Genomic DNA, 23,436 nt, shown 5'->3' with positions numbered 1-23,436 from the left:
TTTTGTGACTCCAACCTAAGTGTATATAAACTTCTGACTTCAACTTTAGAGCGCTGTGCAATGTCTCCTTCGCCTGCTACATTACTGTACCAAAAACCAGTAGGGCAACACTGAGGGAAGAGAACCATGCTGCTCAACATTCACACCAGTTTCCTCTCTATTGAACATGAATGTAGCTGCACAGAGTAAAGGAATGGTTGTTGAAGGTGCATATAGTTGTCTTTCCTGTTCAGCAGGTACAGGGGATGCATTTGGTTCCGTGGAAGGACTCCATGCTGTATAAACTCTGACTGACCAAGGACCGACAGTAGCGCCATAACAGGTGTTGTTTTTGTACCTTCTTTCCCTTTGTTTCATTTCCTATTTGATCACTTTACAACAAATCTAGAGCTTTTTGTAAATATTTCAGAATAAATGTTGTATTATGTTAAACTTCAGTCTGTTCTTTTCCTTGTGTAATTTATGTGCTGCATTCAGGTTTACATATGGACGCAGTAAACATTATCCCCTAGTGGTGGAATTGTACAGTGTCTTGGCAAAGAAGATCTTCCATTCAACACACACACACACACGCACACACACACACACACACACACTGTACTGATTGCATTCCAGTGCCCAGCAGACATCCAGGCAATACCGGTCTCTTCCCCTGACGGACCCTGACTCACCCTCTGTGTTGTGTAAAGGCATGTGGTTGCAGAACGTATACATCAGCGTGGACGTGAGGTGAGTGGTGTGAGGCTGAGGGGTGATATTCCAACGCATGGTGAAAGATGGATACACCCTGCAGTGTAGACCCCTAGTAAATTGGCACTTTTCCTGCCCTTCAGTCTACACCTGCCACAACTACCACCCCTCTCTTAGTGTCTGTGCTGACTTTGACATTGACAACAGTTGGTTATCGTGAGTCTTTTACAGGATGAGGAGGTGAGCCATCGCCCATTGGTGGAGTTCATTGGATGGTGTGACTGCTCCTACTAAGAACTTGATGTCAATAAAACCAAGGATATGGCTATTGATTTCCAGAGTAGCTCACTGCCTCCAATGCAGGCCGATAGATGGTGAGCCAGTTGATACCGTTGATCGATGTGAATATCTTGGCACTTTCCTTGACAAAAAACTGAGTTTTGAGGCCAATGTGGATGCTATCTGTGCAAAGGGACATCAATGCTTGTTCTTCCTGAGGAAACTCTGCCGTTTCAGAGTGGATAAAACCCTGATAACCATCTTTTACAGATTGTTCACTGATTCCATTTTAACATTCAATATCATCTGCTGTTTTGGTAATATAACTTAGAGTAAGAACAGGCTGGATAACATTATGAAAGTAGCAGGATCGGTAGTTGTGCACATACAGTACCTTGCAAAAGTACTCAGAATCCTTGGATTTCTTCACATGTTATTGTTACAAGGTGGCTTAAAATGACAAAAAATGACAATTAAATCCAATCTACAACAAAATACTCTGTAATGTCAAAGTGGAAGACAAATTATATATGTTTTTAAAGATAAATAAAAAAAATATTACTTTTAAATATAGTTGTAGCATAAATATTCAGCCCCTTTGTTTAGGCAAGCATCAATTAGTTCAGGAGTCAAATTTTACTTAACAAATCACATAATAAGTTACATGGACTCACTCTGTACGGCAGGTAGCCTAGCGGTTAAGAGTGTTGGGCCAGTAACTGAAAGGTTGCTGGTTTGAATCCCTGAGCGGACATGGTGAAAAATCTGTCGATGTGCTCTTGAGCAAGGCACTTAACCCTAATTGCTCTATGATAAATAATGGCTGATCCCTGGGCGTGACCTCACTCTCTGAGTGTGTCTCAGGGGGAGTGGGATACGCAAAAAAAAACAATTTTGACATTGATTTTTTAAGGACCAAACCTTCCTTTGTCCCCCATACATACAACAGCTGTAAGTTCCCCCGAGTCAAATGCTGAATTTCAAGCACAGATTCAACTACAAAGACCAGGGAGCATTTCGAAGGCCCCATAAAGAAGAACAATGGTTGATGGTTAACAATAACAAATCAGACATTGAATATCTCTTTAAGCATGGTCAAGTTAATAATTATGCTGTGGATTACAGTGCCTTGCGAAAGTATTCGGCCCCCTTGAACTTTGCGACCTTTTGCCACATTTCAGGCTTCAAACATAAAGATATAAAACTGTATTTTTTTGTGAAGAATCAACAACAAGTGGGACACAATCATGAAGTGGAACGACATTTATTGGATATTTCAAACTTTTTTAACAAATCAAAAACTGAAAAATTGGGCGTGCAAAATTATTCAGCCCCTTTACTTTCAGTGCAGAAAACTCTCTCCAGAAGTTCAGTGAGGATCTCTGAATGATCCAATGTTGACCTAAATGACTAATGATGATAAATACAATCCACCTGTGTGTAATCAAGTCTCCGTATAAATGCACCTGCACTGTGATAGTCTCAGAGGTCCGTTAAAAGCGCAGAGAGCATCATGAAGAACAAGGAACACACCAGGCAGGTCCGAGATACTGTTGTGAAGAAGTTTAAAGCCGGATTTGGATACAAAAAGATTTCCCAAGCTTTAAACATCCCAAGGAGCACTGTGCAAGCGATAATATTGAAATGGAAGGAGTATCAGACCACTGCAAATCTACCAAGACCTGGCCGTCCCTCTAAACTTTCAGCTCATACAAGGAGAAGACTGATCAGAGATGCAGCCAAGAGGCCCATGATCACTCTGGATGAACTGCAGAGATCTACAGCTGAGGTGGGAGACTCTGTCCATAGGACAACAATCAGTCGTATATTGCACAAATCTGGCCTTTATGGAAGAGTGGCAAGAAGAAAGCCATTTCTTAAAGATATCCATAAAAAGTGCTGTTTAAAGTTTGCCACAAGCCACCTGGGAGACACACCAAACATGTGGAAGAAGGTGCTCTGGTCAGATGAAACCAAAATTGAACTTTTTGGCAACAATGCAAAACGTTATGTTTGGCGTAAAAGCAACACATCTCATCACCCTGAACACACCATCCCCACTGTCAAACATGGTGGTGGCAGCATCATGGTTTGGGCCTGCTTTTCTACAGCAGGGACAGGGAAGATGGTTAAAATTGATGGGAAGATGGATGGAGCCAAATACAGGACCATTCTGGAAGAAAACCTGATGGAGTCTGCAAAAGACCTGAGACTGGGACGGAGATTTGTCTTCCAACAAGACAATGATCTAAAACATAAAGCAAAATCTACAATGGAATGGTTCAAAAATAAACATATCCAGGTGTTAGAATGGCCAAGTCAAAGTCCAGACCTGAATCCAATCGAGAGTCTGTGGAAAGAACTGAAAACTGCTGTTCACAAATGCTCTCCATCCAACCTCACTGAGCTCGAGCTGTTTTGCAAGGAGGAATGGGAAAACATTTCAGTCTCTCGATGTGCAAAACTGATAGAGACATACCCCAAGCGACTTACAGCTGTAATCGCAGCAAAAGGTGGCGCTACAAAGTATTAACTTAAGGGGGCTGAATAATTTTGCACGCCCAATTTTTCAGATTTTGATTTGTTAAAAAAGTTTGAAATATCCAATAAATGTCGTTCCACTTCATGATTGTGTCCCACTTGTTGTAGATTCTTCACAAAAAAATACAGTTTTATATCTTTATGTTTGAAGCCTGAAATGTGGCAAAAGGTCGCAAGTTCAAGGGGGCCGAATACTTTCGCAAGGCACTGTATATATTAAACCACCCAGACACATCAAAGACACAGTCGCCCTTCTGAACTGACTTGCTGGACAGGAATTAAACTGCTCAGGGATGTTACCATGAGGCTGTTGGTGATCTTAAAACAGCTACAGAGTTGTCTGTGATGGTAGGAAACTGAGGATAGATCAACAACATTGTAGTGACTCTACAATAACGAACTAAATGACAGAGTGAAAACAAGAGTTCAATGCATTTTGTATGCAACAAGGCACTAAAGTAATACTGCAAAAAAAAAAAACACAACAAAGGAATTGTATTTTTGTCCTAAATGCAAAGCCTTACGTTTAGGGAAAATACAACACAACACATCACTGAGTAACTGCCTCCTTCTTTTCAAGCTTGGTGGTGGCTGCATCATGGTATGGGTATGCTTGACATCGGCAAATCCTGGGGAGTTTTTCAGGATAAAAACTAACGGCATAGAGCTAAGAACAGAAAACATCCTAGAGGAAAACCTGCTTCAGTCGGCTTTACACCAGAGACTGGTAGAGAAATTCATCTTTCAGCAACAATAACCTGAAACACAAGGGCAAATCTACACTGGGGTTGCTTACCAAGAAGACCGGAACATTCACTGAGTGACTTAAATCTCCTTGAAAATCTATGGTAAGACTTGAAAATTGCTGTCTAGCCATGATTTCCAAAATCTTAACAGAGCTTGAAATATTTTGAAAAGAATAATGCGCAAATATTGCACAATCCATGTGTGTGAAACCCTTATAGGCTTACCCAAGAAGACTCACCGCTGTAGTCAATGCCAAAGGTGTTTCTAACATGTATTAACTCATGGAGCTGAATACTTATGCAACGATTATATTTCAATTATTTTATTTCTATTAGTCTTTAAAACAAATCTTAGAATTTTTCTTCCACTGCCAGAGTACTTTGTGTTGATTGTTGACCAAAAAAATGACAATTTAATATATGTTAATCCCACTTTGTAACACAATAAAATGTGAAGAAATCCAAGGGGTCTGAATACCTTTGCAAGGCTCTGTATTGCAGTATATGCTACACTGTTCAAAAAAATAAAGGGAACACTTAAACAACACAATGTAACTCCAAGTCAATCACACTTCTGTGAAATCAAACTGTCCACTTAGGAAGCAACACTGATTGACAATAAATGTCACATGCTGTTGTGTAAATGGAATAGACAACAGGTGGAAATTATAGGCAATTTGCAAGACACCCCCAATAAAGGAGTGGTTCTGCAGGTGGTGACCACAGACCACTTCTCAGTTCCTATGCTTCCTGGCTGATGTTTTGGTCACTTTTGAATGCTGGCGGTGCTTTCACTCTAGTGGTAGCATGAGACGGAGTCTACAACCCACACAAGTGGCTCAGGTAGTGCAGCTCATCCAGGATGGCACATCAATGCGAGCTGTGGCAAGAAGGTTTGCTATGTCTGTCAGCGTAGTGTCCAGAGCATGGTTGGCGCTACCAGGAGACAGGCCAGTACATCAGGAGATGTGGAGGAGGCCGTAGGAGGGCAACAACCCAGCAGCAGGACCGCTACCTCCGCCTTTGTGCAAGGAGGAGCACTGCCAGAGCCCTGCAAAATGACCTCCAGCAGGCCACAAATGTGTATGTGTCTGCTCAAACGGTCAGAAACAGACTCCATGAGGGTGGTATGAGGGCCCGACGTCCACAGGTGGGGGTTGTGCTTACAGCCCAACACCGTGCAGGACGTTTGGCATTTGCCAGAGAACACCAAGATTGCCAATTCGCCACTGGCGCCCTGTGCTCTTCACAGATGAAAGCAGGTTCACACTGAGCACGTGACAGAATCTGGACACGCCGTGGAGAACGTTCTGCTGCCTGCAACATCCTCCAGCATGACTGGTTTGGCGGTGGGTCAGTCATGGTGTGGGGTGGCATTTCTTTGGGGGGCCACACAGCCCTCCATGCGCTCGCCAGAGGTAGCCTGACTGCCATTAGGTACCGAGATGAGATCCTCAGACCCCTTGTGAGACCATATGCTGGTGCGGTTGGCCCTGGTTTCCTCCTAATGCAAGACAATGCTAGACCTCATGTGGCTGGAGTGTGTCAGCAGTTCCTGCAAGAGGAAGGCATTGATGCTATGGACTGGCCCGCCCGTTCCCCAGACTTGAATCCAATTGAGCATATCTGGGACATCATGTCTCGCTCCATCCCCCAACGCCACGTTGCACCACAGACTGTCCAGGAGTTGGCGGATGCTTTAGTCCAGGTATGGGAGGAGATCCCTCAGGAGACCATCCGCCACCTCAGCTGGAGCATGCCCAGGCATTGTAGGGAGGTCATACAGGCACATGGAGGCCACACACACTACTGAGCCTAATTTTGAATTGTTTTAAGGACATTACATCAAAGTTGGATCAGCCTGTAGTGTGGTTTTCCACTTTAATTTTGAGTGTGACTCCAAATCCAGACCTCCATGGGTTGATAAATTTGATTTTCATTGATCATTTTTGTGTGATTTTGTTGTCAGCACATTCAACTATGTAAAGAAAAATGTATTTAATAAGAATATTTCATTCATTCAGATCTAGGATGTGTTATTTTTTTGAGCAGTTGTTTTGTGTATATTGTCATGTGTTCAATGTGTTTTTACTACGTGCCCCCAGGGGAGAATAAAGACTGCTCTACTACTGCTCTCAAGCTTGTGTGAGGGAAACCCATTGAAGAATATACTAAGGGTTTATGACAACCTAGGCCAGAGGTCGGCATTAGGCATCCCGCAGGCCAAAACCGTTTTTTTTTTGTCTCCCCAAAGTTTTTTGCAAAAAAATATTTTTGTTTTTGATTTAAAAAAAGAAGATTATATTAACAATGAATAAAAATTTTTTTTTAAATTATACAGGAAATCTGTTCCAAGTATTCCCATGAATAACAAAAGAGACTTGATGGTGTCTCAATGTAATCAAGGTATGAAATGATTGTTATGTTCAAGTACAGTCTATTTCTGTATTTAGTTGTGGTCAATTTGCAGTGTACAAATTATTATAATTATGTTCTGGCCCCCGACCATCCTGTCCGATAAAAATTGTCCCGTGAAATTGTCTAGTTGCCTACCCCTGACCTTTTGAGATTTAGATTTGAACTATGCAAGTGAACAAATTGGAGGGATGCATATGTGCTGATTGGAGTCCCCATGGCCCATATGTTGTTGTAGTAGTAGTAGTAGTAGTAGTAGTAGTAGTAGTAGTAGACTGACATAGTTTGAGAACAGTATGTTGTATGACCAACTGTAAACTGTGTGGTACATGAACGTCACTGGGCCTGGGAGAATCACATGGTTGCGTGCCCACCATGTGAGGAGGGATCAAATGTCTTTTCCACCCACAGAGACACACGCATACATTCCATCTCCTTGGACTGTATGTTCTGCCACTCCCCTCATAGAATGCTTGCTGATCCTAGACCATATATATAATAAGACAGTGAAAACTGAGCACAGAACAGTCCAAACTGTGGCTGCTGGTTTTGAAATACAGCCCAGTTCATCCACTCTCATGCGGGTCAAAGGCCAGGCAGAGTGGTTCTTATTTCACTCCTCAGTTTTAACAGCCGCTGTTCAAGAATAGGCCAGAATTGGCCACTGGGGGCGGGGAGAAGATGTGACATCACAGACTAAGTCCAGTTCTGTCCTATGTCCTGGTTGTCAGGGTAAGGTGGAGACAAAACAACCAAAGACAGACAGACTGACTGACAGGGATATACAGAAAGAACCCTTGTGCTTTTACTGACCACTGATTGACCATTGGCTAGTGGCTAGATTCACAGAGAGGATACAGTTCTCTGGTGAGTGTTGAGTTGTTTCACTGTGATTTCATTGTAGGAGCGAAGGTCTCATAGGAAAGGCATGGACTAGACTGGAGGGTTACAGAGGTTATGCAGTGTGCTGTCATGTCTCTGGTCAGACCAGAGCACTGTTAGGCATGCTGAAAATGTCTGATTTCAGCAAACCAACACATGTAACACAGGGTAACAGAGGACTGGGCCTGTAACTAATGCAAACATAATTGTTATAAAGGATATGCCTTATTTATACCAGAGGACCAGTGGAATAATATATGTAATAATTATGTAGCATGTAAATACACACAGTTACCCTGGAGTAGTAACTATGCAATGTTAAATTTTTCTTAGGACTGTTGAAATCGAATGCATTGGACGATCAGTCAAATATTTTCAGAGGAGTATTGTACTACTGACGGGTGACCTGAATATTTGCAAACTTGTCATAATCCGCAGTGTTTCTCACAGGAGTTATTTAGGACAAGGAGGAGTCAGGTTAGGATGTTGACATTGAAGGGAATGGTTTGATATTTATGTGTGCAGGGGGGTGGGTGGGAGTGTTGTTGTGGTACCAAAGTTGAAGAACATACGCATATCCAGGTACTTTCCGCAGGTCCTGGAATTGTAGGCAAACTCATGGAAAACAGAAAGGAAAGCGCTGCACACTGTTGCTCATTCTCCCAGGTGATATTTATTTACAACAACGTTTCGACCCCTAGGTTTTCATCAGGCATCCATATCCCAGGTGGGGGTGGAAGGTCCTATATATAGGGGCAGTACTCAGTGACATCCCTTCCTGAAATAGGAGGTAAGAAATGTATAACAGTTTCACAATAAACATTCAATGTATCAGAATATATGATCATACACAGGGAATGTGATCAATATTTACAGTAACATGCATACACATACAATATTCAATTAGGATGAAAAAAAAAAAACACAATTCTGACATTGAAACTATAAAAACCTTTAAAAAGATAAAGTGGGACATGACCCTGGAGTGGGGTGTGGCATCCATTGTGTGTACATTTGGCCAGACAGTAAGAGTAACACTACACTCCTGGGTGGGAAGAGGAGGGCTGGGATGTCCCAGTTGAGAGCACACAGCGTGCTGTGCCACAGAGGAATTTGTAGCCCTTTCAGTGCTGTGCAATTCTGGAAAGCAATGTAAAGAGCAAAAATAGAATGTCTGCCAACACTCCTCTCCTTTTCAGTCTCCATGGCAATAATATTAATCCTTCAATGAAATTGTAATGTTTTTAACCTTTGAGCATTGAAAATCACTTCCCTAAAGGTTTTCTTATTATCTATAATGATCTTTTACAAATAATTTGTGTCACAAGAGTTCTTTAAATCCACCCCAGCTATTTGGTCAGAGTATTCCGGCCTATGTAAGTACCTAGCTACTTAGAAAACAACAGCCCTAGAATTCCCATGTGAATCAATTACTAGAATTTGAATAGTATGAAAACTGGTTTAGTTTGAACACTTCTCTGTCCATCATCTCAGGCACCCAGAACCAAATCCCACATCCATTAGTCTGTTACGAGAGACCATCATCTAGGGTCAGGGAAGTAAATAACAGAATAAGAATTAAAAGGGCATATTTGTAAACAATGGAGGAAAGTTTATATTTTGTTTTCTGATTGACAGTCGAACTAACCACATGAGACATTTATAAGTTTGATTCTTTAAGAATCAATGGCTTATATCATTAGTTGAAAAGTACAGGAATGGATGTAGGCCTACAAAGCCCAGATTGCCCATTGTTCACTTTTCTTTTTCTCACAGGCCTCATGCTCAGAAGCTAGCTAAAGTGAAGGGCTGGAATTTGATTTATATTTATTTATTTCACCTTTATTTAACCAGGTAGGCTAGTTGAGAACACCTTTATTTAACCAGGTAGGCAAGTTGAGAACACCTTTATTTAACCAGGTAGGCTAGTTGAGAACACCTTTATTTAACCAGGTAGGCTAGTTGAGAACAAGTTCTCATTTACAATTGCGACCTGGCCAAGATAAAGCAATGGAATGGAATAAATAGAAGGGTATCAAACATATGGAAACCACACGTTTGACTCAGCTCCATTTATTCCATTCCAACCATTACAATGAGTCAGTCCTGGTGGCTTCGCCTCTCCCTGTCTGGTATTAAATACGACAAGTCTAAACGAGGCGTGAAAACCTCCTTATAAAAACACTGACTGTTGTAGCCAAACCGGCCGACAGAAAGCGCTATTATTCCATAAACCACGTAAAACGATTAAGTGCCAGCTCCCGGTAGGTTGGGCAATGACCGTTGGAGGGGGGAGTTTGTCTCTGACTGTGGCCATCCATAATCTATGTGGCCGAAAAGTTGTTTGAGAAACTCACAGCCTGTTGAAGACCTGGAACTGACGAAACGACGGTTTGGGCGCGCGTTTTGGGTGGTTATGGTAAGACATGATGACAAACACTTTTTGAATCCAGTTTATGTCACTGAAAGAAAGTTAGACTAATAGTGTAACGGATTTTACTCCGAGCCTTTCACTTGCGCACACATGTATGTAATGTGTCTTCTCCAGTGCAACGACGTTCGGATACCGCGCGCGTGCGCTCTGTTGCAACAATAATACTGGCTTTGGCAAGTACTGTACATGCTCGTGTGGTGTGCATTGGTGGTTTCAAACTTCAAACTAACCAACCACTCTTCGTTCTTTTTCCTCTGCACTCTCTCAAATTTCACAGAATATTTCGTGGGCTATCAGCGGAACAGAGTGTGAGCTCCAGAAACCGAACATGACTGAAAATGGACTTGGGAACCGGGTGCTTAACATGGACACCATGAACCCGAATGTAAAGCGGGTTGAGTATGCTGTCCGTGGTCCAATCGTGCAACGCGCATTGCAGATTGAAAAGGAGCTCAAAGAGGTACAGTGTGTACTGTTGGACAGAGATCGAGATTTGCATGTGGCTGGCCTTTTTCTTGTGAAATAGGCCCAGGTGACATGGTGCAAATTACCAGATGTCCGTGGGAAGTTGCCCATTATCCAACCTAATGTAGCAGTAGTAAAATAAACTTTGCCGTAAACCATGATCGGACTGGGATGAGTAAAGACTCAAATGTAAAACCCACTGGGTTCCTCAGAAGCGTCACTTACACTTACTTAGAATGAGTTGGGACATAGGCGATGTCAGACTTTCAGTCAACCTATTTACTAACTTTTCATGCATTGAGTGTGCACAAACACTGTCAAACAGTATAGAGCCATGTGATGATAGTGCACTCTGGTGACATTGGCACGTATCATAGGATCACCATTCTTTCCTTAGAGAACACACAAATATGCAAAGGATACTGATCTTTATGAGGGACTGCCCTGAAATTAATGCTCACTCTTTTGGAGAAGCTGACCCTGAACCACAACACTTTTCTTAAAGGCAGTAGTCTCCTAAAGCAGTGGCTTCCAACCTTTTTCTGGTACTGTACCACCAACTGCTTTTTGCTTTGCCCAGAGTATCCCTGAAGTATGAGTGATGATTAGCTGAGAGAAATTGACTTTATCGACCATAGTCTGCTGCTGGAAAAACGTATGTGTTATGGCTTTACACCCCCTGCTATTTTGTGGATAAAGAGTTACCGGTCTAACAGAACACAGAGGGTGTTCTTTAATGGAAACTTCTCCAACATAATCCAGGTAGAATCAGGAATTCCCCAGGGCAGCTGTCTAGGTCTCTTACTTTTTTCAATCTTTACTAATTACATTTGAGTAAAGCCAGTGTCTATGCATGCGGACGGCTCAACACTATCCACGTCCACTACTACAGTGAGTGAAATCAATGCACCACTTAACAAAGAGCTGCAGTTAGTTTCAGAATGGGTGGCGAGGAATAAGTTAGTCCTAAATATAAAAAAAAACTAAAAGCATTGTATTTGGGACAAATCATTCACTAAACCCCTAACCTCAACTAAATATTGTAATAAATAATGTGGAAATTGAGCGAGTTGAGGTGATCAAACTGCTTGGAGTAACCCTGGATTATAAACTGTCATGGTCAAAACATGTTGATACAACAGTAGCTAAGATGGGGAGAAGTCTGTCCATAATTAAAGTGCTGCTCTGCCTTTTTAACAACACTATCAACAAGGCAGGTCCTACAGGCCCTAGTTTTGTCGCACCTGGACTACTTTTCAATGGTGTGGTCAGGTGCCACAAAGAGGGACCTCGGAAAATTACAATTGGCTCCGAATAGGGCAGCATGACTGGCCCTTAAATATGCACAGAGAGTTCAAATTAGTGGAGGAGAGATTGACTTCATCACCACTTGTTTTTGTAAGAAGTGTTGACATGCTGAATGCACCGAGGTGTCTGTTTAAACTACTAGCACACAGCTCAGACACCCATGCATACCCCACATGACATTCCACCAGAGGTCTCTTTACAACCCCCAAATCAAGAACAGTCTATGGGAGGTGCACAGTACTACATAGAGCCGTGACTACATGGAACTCTATTCCAAATCAGGTAACTAATGCAAGCAGTAGATTCAGATTATTTAAAAACAGATAAAAAAATACACCTTATGGAACAGCGGGGACTGTGAAGAGACACACACACGCACACGGATGTTGTATTGTAGATATGTGGCAGTTGAGTAGTGGCCTGAGGGAACACACTTAATGTGTTGTGAAAAGTGTTATGTAATGTAATGTTTTAAATTGTATATAGTTGCCTTAATGTTGCTGGACTCCAGGAAGAGTAGCTGCTGACTTGGCAGAAACTAATGGACCCCAGGAAGAGTAGCTGCTGTCTTGGCAGGAACTAATGGACCCCAGGAAGATTAGCTTGTGCCTTGACAGAAACTAATGGGGATCCTTAATAAATACAAATACCCCTGAAGTACCCCCTCATGTACATTTTACCAGAAGGTCTATTGTCTCAGAAGTCTTCTCAAGTACCTTCCTGGATAGGCCATGTACCCCAGGGGTCTTAGTCGTTCACTCCTAAGGCCTGAGGTGGGGATGGTTACCAAACTAGAGTGGATTGATTCAGAGTACAATTGAGTATACACCCTCCCTCTCTTTTGTCTGTGAATTGGCTCCTTCACTTGGGCTACTCTGAAGCCATGTGGAGAAGTTCTCTGGGCACTGTGCCAACAGCTAAACCCTGTCGAGCAGGTGCCCATTGTGACATCACCACCCCTATGCTTCTCTTTGAGGAGGCCATGTTAGGGTGCTTAGGTTTAGCAGAAAGTAAAGTTATGTCTAAAGTTCAACACCACAATATCCCCACCTGTGTTCTCCCTCCCTCCAGCCATAAATTATGTGTAATATAGTAATATCCTTTCCATGTTTCAGTTATAACAGGGTTCAAAGAATACAATGATTGCCTAATTTTAAAATTATGTTGAGATTCAACTTGACAAATGTTATTGGATATGTTATAGAAGCTTACTAGCATTCACATGGAGTGGGATATGCCCATTGCATTGGCTGGTATGCTGAGAGACTTCCTGTCAGGGCACTGGGCAGTGACACTTACTGATAACTCAGCAAAACAGATGGGACTAAGGTCAGTCTGGTTTGAAGTGGAATGGCTGATACATTCACCTCAGACTGGTCAGTCATTTATTCCTAGGCTGCATCCAAAGACTGGCATACAGTGAATGGGTTTGGAATTTTAGAGCCGACTTTCCAGTGACTTTTTTCCAGAAAAAAAATGCAAATTTCATAAAACTGAAGTATTAGGTCAATATAATTGGGCCAATTTGTTTTGGTCAGTGCTATCCAGAATCCTTGGTACATTCCTACCTTAACCCCAACCCTTACCAAACCTTAACCCCTACCATTAGCCTAACCCTTACTGAACCTTAACCCCTACCATTAGCCTAACCCTTACCGAACCTTCACACTTACCTTAACCATTTTAAATTTCAACTTCAATGGGGTAGTGTCTCAAGGATTCCGAATAGCACGGACCAATTTGTTTTGGTGCAAGCTAGTAGCTCTGCCTGTGTGTCTGGTTGGCACAACAACGGTCTTTTCATGATGGTGATCAATGAGAGAGTGCTTAGTTTAGCCTCAATGAGGTTTCTATGGCGACCTACCTCAATAACCTGGCTTTGCTGTGAAGAACTGAAAATAACATTTTATCAAATGCCCTTTACCAGAGTGTCTCACAGCAAGAGCACATAACAAGGGAATCAAAGGACATCATACAAATGTCTGGCACGGGTGTATGTCACTTTTGATACATTTGTCCAGAACTTGCAATTCATGAATTTCACTGATAAAACTATAGTGAATAGAGTTGTGTCCTGGTCTCAATTGGCCGGTCCAGAGCCCTGTTGTCAGTGCCTGGTGCTGAACAGGAGAACACAGAGCTGACCAGTGGGAGGGGGGCAGTTCTCACACAGCGAACAGCACACTCATTGTTCGACTCAAGCGAGGGATAAGACCAAGAAGGGAAGAGCTTTGCGTCCCTTCTCGGACCTTCCCGATCAGATCTGTATGGTAGTTAGAATGAGGTGAATCACAGTAGGTTAACATAATAGGGATGTTGACTTGAAAATTATTCAATAGAAAGAGACTAGAGACAATGAACAGCCAGATAACAGCCAGTTTCTGTTACTTAACTGAAACAATGGAAATTAAAAATATATTTTTTACATACCGTGGTTGCCATAACATTGAAGACCTCCGACAGAGCATGATTAATTCTGAGAATCGCACCTCACCAAAATATAACTTTCTATCCTCTGTAGTCTACCCAGGTCCTGATCTCCCCTCTGTAACCCCTGTGCCAGGCTGACTCTGTGCCAGGCTGACTCTATACAGAACCTGGGGGCACAGGGCTGCTAATGAGAGAGGAGGACTGGCATGGGGGATTGGGACTGTGCGATGAGGGAATGAACCAGTCTGATTTGATTTTACATGCAGCCAATGTCAGCTGATCTGAAAGGAATGAACAGCTGATCTTTCATTATGCATGTGCCATGTGTCCCGTTCTAAGAATCCTGAGAAGTGTTTTGGACGTGAAACTCAAGTTATTTAAAGGGCCAATAAATAACAAAGTGTGTTTTGGTAAAAAGCTGAGGGATGGGCTTGTATAGACAGAGCTATGGATGCAAGGACTAACCGTCGATGATAACAACATTAGTGTTTAACCATGTTTTGAGGCTATACACTGTTTACATTTTACAATGTTTACAAACATTGGAGTAAAACAGGCTTCTATTTGGGGTTCTGATGGGGTACAAGAGTTGAACTAAGCTCATTAGGCAAGTCCAAAAATGTATGTAGCTACAGATTGCACCTTTAAATGATTATTACTGGTGGTTTTGGATAGTTGTTGTGTGGCATTCAGCTCTGGTGTCTTTCTCTGTTTGTAAAATGGAATACCTGCTGTCCCTGCCTGAGCACACTGATGTCCCAGCAGTACAAACACAGCTGGGTGTCCCCCTCTCCCTTCCATTTTGATTGGGAGAAATCATGAGACGCCCCCTGATATTGACCTACAGGAGGAAAGCAGGAAGGTATCATGTGGGTTTAGGTTTCAGTTGGGGGAATGAACAGAGTGCCTGTTTAGCTACACAACAAGGAAAGCAGTGTCATCTACAGTATAGACATTCCCATACCAAGATTTCTGATGTGAAGACGGAGCACTCAGACAGTAAATGCAGCATAGACGTCACATAGGCTTTCTTTTAACTGTTAATATTAGGTTATGTAGTGTGTAGCTTTGATGACACCTCAGGGGACTACAAAAGTTAAAAGAAAGTTAAACTCCAAATCCCACTAATCCAGGTGCTGAACAGTAAAACCATAGTGGGGTGTATTCAGGGGCTTATCAGATTATGCTGTTCAACGACTACTAGGTCTACCACATCTATCAGGCTACGCAAAGAACATGTCATTGTCGCGTTACACTGTTTCCACTCTAGGTCTTGTCCATCTAGTTTCTTGTATTGGCTACAAGCCTGAATGTTGTTTATCAAGCCTTTGCATTGCAGATGATATGCTCCCTGTTGTATTTTTTTATATACCAGTATCATGAGTAGGAATGAAATTCTGATTATAGGAATTGGAGAGGGCTATGGAGTAGGCTTGAGCAGGGATAGAATGACAGGGAGAAAAGAGAGAGAGAGTGAGAGGCATTGGCACAGCAACAGCCCTATTGTTTTACCCAGATCTCTCCTGACCTCCCCAGTCTACACACAGTGGGAGTATCACAGCTGTCTCCAGTCCCCCTGTTTAACATGCTGTTGGCTTCCAGGATTATACAAAGTCCAATGGTTGAATAGGCAGGGATTTTAAACCGAGTTTAGAAGTATCATACTCATAGAGGGTGGCGCGTAAGTATTACTATTGGGGACTGTCATGCACTAAATGTGACATGTTTAATTATCACGATAACCATATCTGTGTAATACCTGCGACTTTCTCTGTTTCTGCAGGGGGTTGAGAAGCCTTTTACAGAGGTCATCAAGGCCAACATTGGTGATGCGCATGCTATGGGCCAGAAACCAATCACATTTCTCCGACAGGTCTGTTAATTGTTGTTCTAAAGCTGTGGTGTATTTTATATGGAAGTGTCCCGTTATTATTATAGATGACTATTTACTATACATTACTACACATTACTACAACTTCTCTGTTCCCGTCAGGTTGTAGCGCTCTGCACCTACCCAGATCTCTTAGAAGACGACAAGTTTCCAGAGGACGCTAAAAATAGAGCACGGCGCATCCTTCAGGCCTGTGGAGGGGGAAGTATAGGTGAAATAACTTACTGTAGGCAAGCAGTGTGTAAAAAACAAACACCTTTTGTTAAATATCCATTGAACTTTGATCTATTTCAGGTGCATACAGTGCTAGTCCAGGCATTGAGATCATACGACAGGATGTGGCTAAATATATTGAGAAGCGGGACGGTGGCATCCCCAGTGACCCCGACAGCATCTACCTCTCCACCGGGGCCAGTGATGCCATAGTGGTAAGACTGATGATGGCAGTAGTACTGAGTTCTTGACTTGTGCTCGCGTGACTAAAATGTTGATTACAACCAACACTTAACTATTTACTGGATCAGTAAATCATCTCTCAATGCTGAATCGGATCTTACGGCACATGACTCTCCCCTTCCGTCCGTTCTACCTCCCTCACATCTCTCTCTATAGACCATGCTAAAGTTGTTGACGTCAGGCGAGGGGAAGAACCGTACAGGGGTGATGATCTCCATCCCTCAGTACCCCCTCTACTCTGCTGCTCTGGCTGAGCTGGCGGCTGTCCAGATCAGCTACTACCTGGACGAGGACAAGTGCTGGAGCCTGGACGTCAATGAGCTGAGGAGGGCTGTGAAGGCAGCCAGGGAGCACTGTAACCCCCGCGCCCTCTGCATTATCAACCCTGGCAACCCCACAGGTATGTGGACACAAGTTTAGGGATCTGACTCTCTTATTTTTAGACCATCTCTGTTCTGTTTAGAGAACTCTTGTCACCCATCACTGTGATAGGTCAGGTCCAGAGCAGGCAGTGCATTGAAGATGTGATCCGATTCGCTGCTGAGGAGCACCTTTTCCTGATGGCTGATGAGGTAATTTAGTAATAATACAATCTCTTCTACCTGATCTTACCCTTTCTCCCCCTTCTCTAAGGTTTTTCTTCCAGACAAGATATTCAATACATATCACTCCCTCCCTCTGTGGCTACCAGGTGTACCAGGATAATGTGTATGCGGAGGGTTGCCAGTTCCACTCCTTTAAGAAGGTTCTGTTTGAGATGGGACCAGAGTACTCCAGTGTTGTGGAGCTGGTCTCTTTCCACTCCACCTCCAAATGCTTCATGGGAGAGTAAGTCTGTAGCTACACACCCAAGTATTCTCACAGATGGTGACTGACATAACTTGGCTCTATTAGGAAAAACGAACTTGACACGTCGTACAGTATGTGAATCAAGTATGCCAGTTACTGTACCATATGAATGTGTGTGTTCCTGTCATACAGGTGTGGTTTCAGAGGAGGGTACATGGAGGTGGTTAACATGGACCCTGAGGTGAAGTTGCAGCTGACTAAGCTGGTGTCTGTGCGGCTGTGCCCCCCCATCCCTGGGCAGGCCCTACTGGACCTGGTGGTCAATCCCCCTCAGCCTGACGAGCCTTCCTATGCCACCTTCATTAAGGTCAGCATACACATGATGTGGATGTTAGGATTCAGCCCTAAATGTCACATTAATATTATTACAGTGTAACAGGTGCTGTTCAGTAAAAATGTACATTGTGTCACAATTTGTTAGTATTATCCTGACCTCTGACCACTTAACAGGAGCGTACTGCCAACCTGGATATCCTGGCTGAGAAGGCCAAGATGACAGAGCAGGTCCTCAACACGGTCCCAGGGATCCACTGTAACCCTGTCCAGGGAGCCATGTACACCTTCCCCCGCCTCTCACTGCCAGAGAAAGCCATCAACGCGGCAAAGGTATGTCTTTCCATCCCCCTCTTTCACCCTCCCTCTCTGTTAATTGATCTCTCCTTTCCCTGCCTGTTTCTGATGCTCAGTTGTCTGATTCTTCCTATTCCAATCCCTTCTGTGTTGTTATTCAACCTTCTTTATCTCCGTGTAGGAGAAAGGCCAGGCTCCAGACATGTTCTACTGTATGAAGCTGCTGGAGGAGACTGGTATCTGCCTGGTTCCAGGTAGTGGCTTCGGGCAGAGAGATGGAACCTACCATTTCAGGTTAGACCGGTCGCCTGTCTAGCCTGGGTACCAGTCTGTTTAGCTATCATTTCACTCCTTGTCATGTCAAATGTTTTTCATGGCAAAGAGTGGAATGATAGCTAAACAGACTGGTACCCTGCCCCCAGTGATGTCCATGCTAAGAAAACATAATTTTTTATCTCTATCACACTCTCTTTCTTTCTCTGTGTAGGATGACCATCTTACCTGCAACTGAAAAGCTGAAGGTTGTATTGGAAAAGATCAGGGAGTTTCATAAGCGGTTCACAGAGGAGTTCTCATAACCCCACTCCTCTTCCCAGTCTGGTCTGTAACAAAACCCCACTCCTCTTCCCAGTCTGGTCTGTAACAAAACCCCACTCCTCTTCCCAGTCTGGTCTGTAACAAAACCCCACTCCTCTTCCCAGTCTGGTCTGTAACAAAACCCCACTCCTCTTCCCAGTCTGGTCTGTAACAAAACCCCACCCATCTTCCCAGTCCGGTCTGTAACAAAACCCCACCCATCTTCCCAGTCCGGTCTGTAACAAAACCCCACCCATCTTCCCAGTCCGGTCCGTAACAAAACCCCACCCATCTTCCTAGTCCGGTCCGTAACAAAACCCCACCCATCTTCCCAGTCCGGTCTGTAACAAAACCCCACCCATCTTCCTAGTCCGGTCCGTAACAAAACCCCACCCATCTTCCCAGTCCGGTCTGTAACAAAACCCCACCCATCTTCCTAGTCCGGTCCCTAACAAAACCCCACCCATCTTCCTAGTCCGGTCCCTAACAAAACCCCACCCATCTTCCTAGTCCGGTCTGTAACAAAACCCCACCCATCTTCCTAGTCCGGTCCGTAACAAAACCCCACCCATCTTCCCAGTCCGGTCTGTAACAAAACCCACCCATCTTCCTAGTCCGGTCCGTAAGAAAACCACACCCATCTTCCTAGTCCGGTCCGTAACAAAACCCCACCCATCTTCCCAGTCCGGTCCAGTCTGTAACAAAACCCCACCCATCTTCCCAGTCCGGTCCAGTCTGTAACAAAACCCCACCCCTCTTCCCAGTCCGGTCCAGTCTGTAATAAAACCCCACCCCTCTTCCCAGTCCGGTCCAGTCTGTAATAAAACCTCAACCCTCTTCCCAGTCTGGTCTGTAATAAAACCCCACCCCTCTTCCCAGTCCGATCCGGTCCAGTCTGTAATAAAACCTCACCCCTCTTCCCAGTCCGGTCCAGTCTGTAATAAAACCTCAACCCTCTTCCCAGTCCGGTCTGTAACAAAATCCCACCCCTCTTCCCAGTCTGGTCTGTAACAAAACCCCACTCCTCTTCCCAGTCTGGTCTGTAACAAAACCCCACTCCTCTTCCCAGTCCTGTCTGTAACAAAACCCCACTCCTCTTCCCAGTCTGGTCTGTAACAAAACCCCACTCCTCTTCCCAGTCCTGTCTGTAACAAAACCCCACCCTTCCTCCTCAGAAACTGGTTGGAGAGATGGTGAAAATATCTCACTGAAAGAGTGCCAGTGTGTTACTAACACACCCCCTGTTCGAGACTCTCCCATCTAGTGTCCTAGACTTGACATTAAAAGACGAGCAATGTGTTAAGAAACTGCACTTTTTAGCATGGTACCTGGCATGCTGTTCTGTTTCAGCAAATTTTTTAAATTGTGTGTCAGACAGCATCTGCACAGTGTACATATGTGATACTGTTTTAGTCATTTTCAGTTCATGACTATAACTGATTGTGTCAGTTTTACTTGTTTTGTCTATCATTTTACAGCCTATCTAGTTTTACAGGTTATACAGCTACATTATGATCAGTCGTACTATTATCAGTAAATAGTTGGCAGAGGTGTGCTTTTATTGCATGCCAGAGGGAGTGCAATGGCTGTTGCGTTGAAAAGGATACTGTGAACTACTGTGTGTACGATGAACAGTCTGAATGTAGTTACAGTATTTAATAACCATGGTGATTTTTATCTTGAATTGTAAAAATATAAATGAAAGTGTAATTTCTATGTCTTGGTTTGCTCATGCCTTGTCTGTGCACCACATCAGTGTGGGAAGCTGAAAATACTTCTAAAATACTTCAAAAAAAAAGAAGATCTTATCGTATGCTCTGGAAATGTTTATGGCAATGTCACCTACTATATATTTTTTTGATTTTTGATTTATTTCACCTTTATTTAACCAGGTAGGCAAGTTTAGAACAAGTTCTCATTTACAATTGCGACCTGGCCAAAAAAGCAAAGCAGTTCGACACATACAACAACACAGAGTTACACATGGAGTAAAAAACATACAGTTGAAAAATAAGTATATATACAATGTGAGCAAATGAGGTGAGATAAGGGAGGTAAAGGCAAAAAAGGCCATGGTGGCGAAGTAAATACAATATAGCAAGTTAAAAATGAATAAATAAATAAACACTGGAATGGTAGATTTGCAGTGGAAGAATGTACAAAGTAGAGATAGAAATAATGGGGTGCAAAGGAGCAAAATAAATAAATACAGTAGGGGGAGAGGTAGTTGTTTGGGCTAAATTATAGATGGGTTATGTACAGGTGCAGTGATCTGTGAGCTGCTCCGACAGCTGGTGCTTAAAGCTAGTGAGGGGGATAAGTGTTTCCAGTTTCAGAGATTTTTGCAGTTCGTTCCAGTCATTGGCAGCAGAGAACTGGAAGGAGAGGCGGCCAAAGGAAGAATTGGTTTTGGGGGTGACCAGAAAGATATACCTGCTGGAGCGCGTGCTACAGGTGGGTGCTGCTATGGTGACCAGCGAGGTGAGATAAGGGGGGACTTTACCTAGCAGGGTCTTGTAGATGACCTGGAGCCAGTGGGTTTGGCGACGAGTATGAAGCGAGGGCCTGCCAACGAGAGCGTACAGGTCGCAGTGGTGGGTAGTATATGGGGCTTTGGTGACAAAACGGATGGCACTGTGATAGACTGCATCCAATTTATTTAGTAGGGTATTGGAGGCTATTTTGTAAATGAAGTCGAGGATCGGTAGGATGGTCAGTTTTACAAGGGTATGTTTGGCAGCATGAGTGAAGGAGGCTTTGATGCGTTTGATGTGTTTGATGTGGGTCTGGAAGGAGAGTTTACAGTCTAACCAGACACATAGGTATTTGTAGTTGTCCACAAATTCTAAGTCAGAACCGTCCAGAGTAGTGATGTTGGACGGGCGGGCAGGTGCAGGCAGCGATCGGTTGAAGAGCATGCATTTAGTTTTACTTGTATTTAAGAGCAATTGGAGGCCATGGAAGGAGAGTTATGGCATTGAAGCTCGTCTGGAGTGTTGTTAACAGAGTCCAAAGATTATAGAAGTATACAGAATGGTGTCATCTGCGTAGAGGTGGATCAGAGACTCACCAGAAGCAAGAGCGACATCATTGATGTATACAGTGAAGAGAGTCGGTCCAAGAATTTAACCCTGTGGTACCCCCATAGAAACTGCCAGAGGCCCGGACAACAGGCCCTCTGATTTGACACACTGAACTCTATCAGAGAAATAGCTGGTGAACCAGGCGAGGCAATCATTTGAGAAACCAAGGCTATCGAGTCTGCTGATGAGGATGTGGTGATTGACAGAGTCGAAAGCCTTGGCCAGGTCAATGAATACGGCTGCACAGTATTGTTTCTTATTGATGGCGGTTAAGATATCTTTTAGGACCTTGAGCGTGGCTGAGGTGAAACCAGATGGTATAGCGGAGAAGGTATGGTGGGATTCGAAATGGTCGGTAATCTGTTTGTTGACTTGGCTTTCGAAGACCTTAGAAAGGCAGGGTAGAATAGATATAGGTCTGTAGCAGTTTGGGTCAAGAGTGTCCCCCACTTTGAAGAGGGGGATGACCGCAGCTGCTTTCCAATCTTTGGGAATCTCAGACGCCTCGAAAGAGAGGTTGAACAGGCTAGTAATGGGGGTTGCAACAATTTCGGCAGAATTTTAGAAAGAAAGATTGTCTAGCCCGGGTGATTTGTAGGGGTCCAGATTTTGCAGCTCTTTCAGAACATCAGCTGACTGGATTTGGGAGAAGGAGAAATGGGGAAGGCTTGGACGAGTTGCTGTGGGGGGTGCAGTGCTGTTGCCCGGTGTAGGGGTAGCCAGTTGGAAAGCATGGCCAGTCGTAGAAAAATGCTTATTGAAATTCTCAATTATAGTGGATTTATCGGTGGTGACAGTGTTTCCTATCCTCAGTGCAGTGGGCAGCTGGGAGGAGGTGTTCTTATTCTCTATGGACTTTACAGTGTCCCCGAACTTTTTTGAGTTTGTGTTGCAGGAAGCAAATTTCTGCTTGAAATAGCTAGCCTTGGCTTTTCTAACTGCCTGTGTGTATTGGTTTCTAGCTTCCCTGAAAAGTTGCATATCACGGGGGCTGTTCGATGCTAATGCAGAACGCCACAGGATGTTTTTGTGGTGGTTAAGGGCAGTCAGGTCTGGAGAGAACCAAGGGCTATATCTGTTCCTGGTTCTAAATTTCTTGAAAGGGGCATGCTTATTTAAAATGGTGAGGAAGGCTTTTTTATTTTATTTTTTATAACCAGGCATCCTCTACTGACGGGATGAGGTCAATGTCCTTCCAGGATACCCCGGCCAGGTCGATTAGAAAGGCCTGCTCGCTGAAGTGTTTCAGGGAGCTTTTGACAGTGATGAGTGGAGGTCGTTTGACCGCTGACCCATTACGGATGCAGGCAATGAGGCAGTGATCGCTGAGATCTTGATTGAAAACAGCAGAGGTGTATTTAGAGGGCAAGTTGGTTAGGATGATATCTATGAGGGTGCCCGTATTTACGGCTTTGGGGTGGTACCTGGTAGGTTAATTGATCATTTGTGTGAGATTGAGGGCATCAAGCTTAGATTGTAGGATGGCTGGGGTGTTAAGCATGTTCGTTTAGGTCGCCTAGCAGCACGAGCTCTGAAGATCGATGGGGGGAAATCAGTTCCCATATGGTGTCCAGAGCACAGCTGGGGGCGGAGGGTGGTCTATAGCAGGTGGCAACAGTGAGAGACTTGTTTTTAGAGAGGTGGATTTTTAAAAAGTAGAAGTTCAAATTGTTTGGGTACAGACCTGGATAGTAGGACAGAACTCTGCAGGCTATCTCTGCAGTAGAATGCAACACCGCCCCCTTTGGCCGTTCTATGTTGTCTGAAAATATTGTCGTTCGGAATGGAGATTTCAGAATTTTTGGTGGTCTTCCTAAGCCA

General features: G+C 43.7%; 1 protein-coding gene across 4 annotated transcripts; it reads left to right on the top strand.

The window, feature by feature from the left end:
- The first annotated feature begins 7,402 nt into the window (after nucleotides 1-7,402).
- si:ch211-217a12.1 (alanine aminotransferase 2-like) lies at nucleotides 7,403-20,248 on the top strand. Of its 4 annotated transcripts, none has more exons than XM_020508901.2 (13): nucleotides 7,404-7,538; nucleotides 8,255-8,343; nucleotides 10,265-10,447; nucleotides 15,974-16,063; nucleotides 16,184-16,292; nucleotides 16,376-16,509; nucleotides 16,694-16,937; nucleotides 17,030-17,109; nucleotides 17,229-17,365; nucleotides 17,519-17,693; nucleotides 17,837-17,992; nucleotides 18,138-18,250; nucleotides 18,444-20,248. In XM_020508901.2, exons 3-13 carry the CDS (start codon nucleotides 10,316-10,318, stop codon nucleotides 18,532-18,534), a joined length of 1,461 nt encoding a protein of 486 aa, XP_020364490.1. In that variant the 5' UTR covers nucleotides 7,404-7,538; nucleotides 8,255-8,343; nucleotides 10,265-10,315; the 3' UTR covers nucleotides 18,535-20,248. The 4 variants fall into 4 exon arrangements, with proteins under 4 accessions (XP_020364491.1, XP_020364490.1, XP_031652548.1 ...); XM_031796688.1 differs by lacking the exons at nucleotides 7,404-7,538; nucleotides 8,255-8,343 and adding an exon at nucleotides 9,763-9,972 and having other exon boundaries at nucleotides 18,444-18,556; nucleotides 18,592-20,248; XM_020508902.2 differs by lacking the exon at nucleotides 8,255-8,343 and having other exon boundaries at nucleotides 7,403-7,538.
- The last annotated feature ends 3,188 nt before the right edge of the window (nucleotides 20,249-23,436 follow it).

This window comes from Oncorhynchus kisutch, linkage group LG18 (genome assembly GCF_002021735.2).
Source record: "Oncorhynchus kisutch isolate 150728-3 linkage group LG18, Okis_V2, whole genome shotgun sequence".
Lineage (NCBI taxonomy): Eukaryota > Metazoa > Chordata > Actinopteri > Salmoniformes > Salmonidae > Oncorhynchus > Oncorhynchus kisutch.
This window is presented reverse-complemented; position numbering and strand designations above follow the sequence as displayed.

What these genes read in the sequence shown, in the direction of transcription:
- si:ch211-217a12.1 (XM_031796688.1), top strand. Translation starts at nt 9,880, where the DNA reads ATGTGGCCGAAAAGTTGTTTGAGAAACTCACAGCCTGTTGAAGACCTG. An exon ending in CAATCACATTTCTCCGACAG is followed by an intron (nt 16,064 to 16,183) that starts GTCTGTTAATTG and finishes TGTTCCCGTCAG; the next exon opens with GTTGTAGCGCTCTGCACCTA. An exon ending in CAACCCTGGCAACCCCACAG is followed by an intron (nt 16,938 to 17,029) that starts GTATGTGGACAC and finishes TCACTGTGATAG; the next exon opens with GTCAGGTCCAGAGCAGGCAG.